Genomic DNA, 4,030 nt, shown 5'->3' on the forward strand with positions numbered 1-4,030 from the left:
TCTGAGTGAGCGCCACTTCTCAGGGCATCCTCCGCGGCCAGACGCTTAGCCGGCTTGGACCGCGCAGTGGCTGACAGCCTCTTGGCCCTTCCCCTGCCTCTACCCCGCGCAGTCGTGGGGATTTTAGGAGGGGCCGGGGCCTCCTGCGTGTTGGAGGACGAGGACAGTCCTCGAACCTCCTCCGTCCTGGGACGCTTGAAGCTCGACCTTGTCTGGCGCATTGATATGACGCTCACGCCAGACACAGATGAGGAGTCGGACTCCGAGTCCGACCCCTTCCGACTTGGGGCCCGTGTGTGGGACTTGCCGGACGAGACCAGCGCCTCCCCACGGGCACCAGAGCCACTGGGGCTCTCTGCCACAACAACTGGAGGCGAGCGAAGCTCGCCTACCTTCTCCTCCTCTGGTGATTTATTTAATTTAACTTTCTGCATTCAGTTCCCACGAGTGTGGGGGAAATATTCAGTCCACCCAGGCAGTGCCCCCTGTACCTGGGTAAGTGTATATTTGTATCCCAACTAGAGGGTCCACCGGTCCCCTAGCTGGGGGTGCGCTCGAGACTGACACTACTCCTCAGCCACGCATACCCTCGCCGCGCACCAGAACTTGGTATTGGAGGAATTTTTTATAGAGGTTAACTTCCTCGCGGTCCGGGCGATCAAGCCAAGACCCTCGTCCCGTTCAGAGTCATAAAACATGACCATGACCTCTTCCCGGATTACGATATCAACGGTTGCAATCGAGGACAACTTGTGCCCCGATGCTGCTCGTTGGCAGGGTGAGTGCACAACGAGCACCGTCCTTGCCTCTCCGCCACGCTCTCTGCTAGGTTCAGAGAGACGTGCGGAGTGACGCCCCTCGGAGGCGCAGGCCATGTGTCAGCACAAAGCCCGCCGCCCCCAGAACCCATCTCGGGTTCTTCCACCCCGTCCAAAAGTTCGCTACAGGCAATAGCCTCTCCAACCCTATCACCCCCGTTAGGGGGACTATCGCCTGTACCCAGGGTGCACCGCGGGGAGGTCTTTTGGCACCGCACCCCAACGGTCACAAACTCTTGAGGTAACGTTGTTGTCATGTAAAATTATCGTTTTACAAACTTCTTAAACAGCAATATGACTACTCACCAGCCAATGTACTATTTGAATTTTATCAATAGTATATTATCTATATTCAAATCGATTTTACCAAATCCAATACCAAACATTTTTAATATAACAAGCAAACAAAATAAAAAAAAACTGGCAAATTTATAACAAAATATCAAAGAGAATGAATCATGAACGTTCGCGATGTATTCACAGCGGGTAACGCCACGTGGTCGTATGATTAGTTCGCAAATTCTTTGCATTAGAAAATATCCAGTCTATAACCACAAACATGCGATTTTCCACCTTAACAGTACACAAATAAAACACATTATACTCTATTTATAACTTAAAAACTTCAACTATCACTAGTTAAAGCAAAATGAAATTTATTATCTGAAAAGTAGGGATGAATTTCAAATGTAATGTAATGTGAAGGGTAGTAATCCACAGTTCACAATCGAATTAGTTGACCGCCCGTTGCTATTGCTACTCAACACAATAGATTTCTTGAAAATTGGTCGTGTGTTGGTGCAATTACCCTAACAATAGTTTCCTGTTATATTTCTATAGCCTTTCGGAATTCTAGACTCATATAAATAAAATTGGAATGTCTGTTTGTGGTATTGAAATAAACGCTTTTTACTACATGTATATGAATATACATACGATACATATATCAAAATAATATTTTTTACAATTTTTGTCTGTTGGTTTGACTGTCTGTTCTCTAAAATGGCTTGTTTAATTTTGAGAGAATTTTACATTTTAATTCCATGTTGTTATCAAACCCGTATCTAATGAATGAATACTAATATAGGAATGATTAATAGCCATACAAGTCAATTTTATTAGCGCAGTCAATCATTTACAATATGTTCAAATGACTTCCATACCGACATTAATTGCAATGTTCAATAGAATCTCAAGGACTAGCCTAAGTTTTATTGGCATATTTGCTTTTGAAATATGTTAGGCATCGTATTTTAACATTGTATTATCATTAGGTCAGTAATCAGCATTCAAGTGGTGTAATATTTCGGAAAATATTTTATTGTCTTGAGGCCTATTTTTTTGAAGTGAGAAAATCATCTAATGTCTTTTTTCACCTTGGGTGAGCCGAGATCCCTCTCGCCTGTTTGTTCGCGTGTTTTTTATCTCTCACGGGAGTGAAAAAAAACCAAAAGACATGGTAAATATCCCGTTTTAAGTTCCAATTCCAGTGTTAGTGACCATGTCAGTTAAAAAACTTATAATAACCACACCGTTCCTACTCCTGCTCTTCGAGCCGGAGTCCCGGTAACCCACTACTTAGGTAGTCCGTAGTCTGTCTTTAGGGTTAAGTAATCGCACTTCATACGCAGGCTTTCGTCAATATTCGATTGGAGTTTTAATTGTTTCTACGCAAGATGCAAGCATTTTTTTTGCAATCGTCATGTGTTTGTCAATTGACAAAAGCGTGCGTGAGTGCATAAAAAAGAAATAATTAAAAATTATATAAAAATAAAATAAAATATATAACAACATTTATTTCATTTTACCTCTTAGGACACTTATTTAAAAACGAAAGGAACTTCATTCGTTCGTTCGTCAAATCGGGTGACCCACATGTGATACCTCATTTTTTTTATTAACAATTCTGTTTACATTGAAAAATAAGACAGATCTTTACAAAGAAATACTACATCAATTCTTAGCGAAGGGACTCACTATGAAAACGTCAAATTCAACCTTACTCTGATTCATTTTAAGTCTAAACAGTCCTTGTTCTCCCCACGTCTTTCCCCAACTGTTGGCAACTAACCAGTATCTTACTCCATTTTCCTCACCGTAGCCAATCACCCGAACAGTGATATGACCATCAAGCAGACCATACTTATGTTCATATATCCCTCTATGATAATTATAAAAGTCCTCATAAACAGCAAAACCAGTTATAACCGGTCCATTCTTCACTAAGTCACCTTTCATGGCATAGTTTCTGAATATATAATTATATAAATCATCACCGTAATGTTTGTCTTTAAAATAGTCCGTATCATTGTTTACACAATAAGGCATACACAGATTCTGTTTGAGTTCATGTATGTTGTATGGCTTACATTTTTGGGTAACTAGTCCATACTGCTTCCAATAGCTTAATGCGTAAAATGATTCTCCTTCTCCGTCACATATTCCTTTGTGGTAACACGCGAAGTCTTGTTGAGAAAGTCTCACGTGAATGTTCTTTTGAATGCATGTCCTGTCTGATAGTACTGAGCTTAGTCCAAAGGCTAAGCTGGATTTACAATCTCCTTGGTCATAGACGTCCTTTATAGATTCACATTGGGGCCAGTGCTCTCTAGCGTCGAAGGCTTCAGGCAATTCTAAACCTTTAAACTCAGGGGTATAGATTGGAATTCCTTTAACAGAATCGGTGTAATTAAATTGTGCATTGGGCTTATACCTTTCACGAATGTTGTCGTATTCAGTCATTTTCCAAGAGAAGTTCTGTTCATTGAAGTATTTGATGAAGGATGATCTTGGCATGGTGAGGTACTTTTCGTGCAAATCTGGGTCAAAGTCAGCCACAGCCCATTTGGCTATCGTCACAAGTAATAGTACACCCAACATGATTGTAGTCACTTAGAATGTTGCAGTAATATATTGTTTGCATATTTATACTTTATTTCATTTTAAATATGACCGTTATGGTGTGATTTATGAATGGTGATAAAATAGTTTGAGTGCTTAAAATATTCAAGAAAAATGTATTGATAAAAATAAATGTTGTATTGTTGAAGAATGCGGATATCAATTGTTGTTTTAATGAGGTTTGACCCTGATCGAAGTACAAACAACAAATACAAATGGTGTAAAGTAGACGTGATATTATACATGTGCACCTTAAACCCTTCAGGGATTAAAAGCGCTTCTTCGTACGTAGACATTAGGGTGTTGTGTGT

At 40.7% G+C, this 4,030-nt stretch overlaps 1 protein-coding gene across 1 annotated transcript; it reads right to left on the bottom strand.

The window, feature by feature from the left end:
- Window positions 1-2,594: 2,594 nt before the first annotated feature.
- On the bottom strand, window positions 2,595-3,715 carry LOC118281946 (cathepsin B-like). The gene has a single exon (XM_035602790.2). It carries the CDS (start codon window positions 3,696-3,698, stop codon window positions 2,772-2,774), a length of 927 nt encoding a protein of 308 aa, XP_035458683.1. The 5' UTR covers window positions 3,699-3,715; the 3' UTR covers window positions 2,595-2,771.
- Window positions 3,716-4,030: the final 315 nt, after the last annotated feature.

The sequence above is a fragment of the Spodoptera frugiperda genome, chromosome 18 (assembly GCF_023101765.2).
Source record: "Spodoptera frugiperda isolate SF20-4 chromosome 18, AGI-APGP_CSIRO_Sfru_2.0, whole genome shotgun sequence".
Classification (NCBI taxonomy): domain Eukaryota; kingdom Metazoa; phylum Arthropoda; class Insecta; order Lepidoptera; family Noctuidae; genus Spodoptera; species Spodoptera frugiperda.

Bases quoted from the DNA above. Each gene is read 5' to 3' on its own strand.
- LOC118281946 (XM_035602790.2), bottom strand. From the start codon at position 3,698: ATGTTGGGTGTACTATTACTTGTGACGATAGCCAAATGGGCTGTGGCT.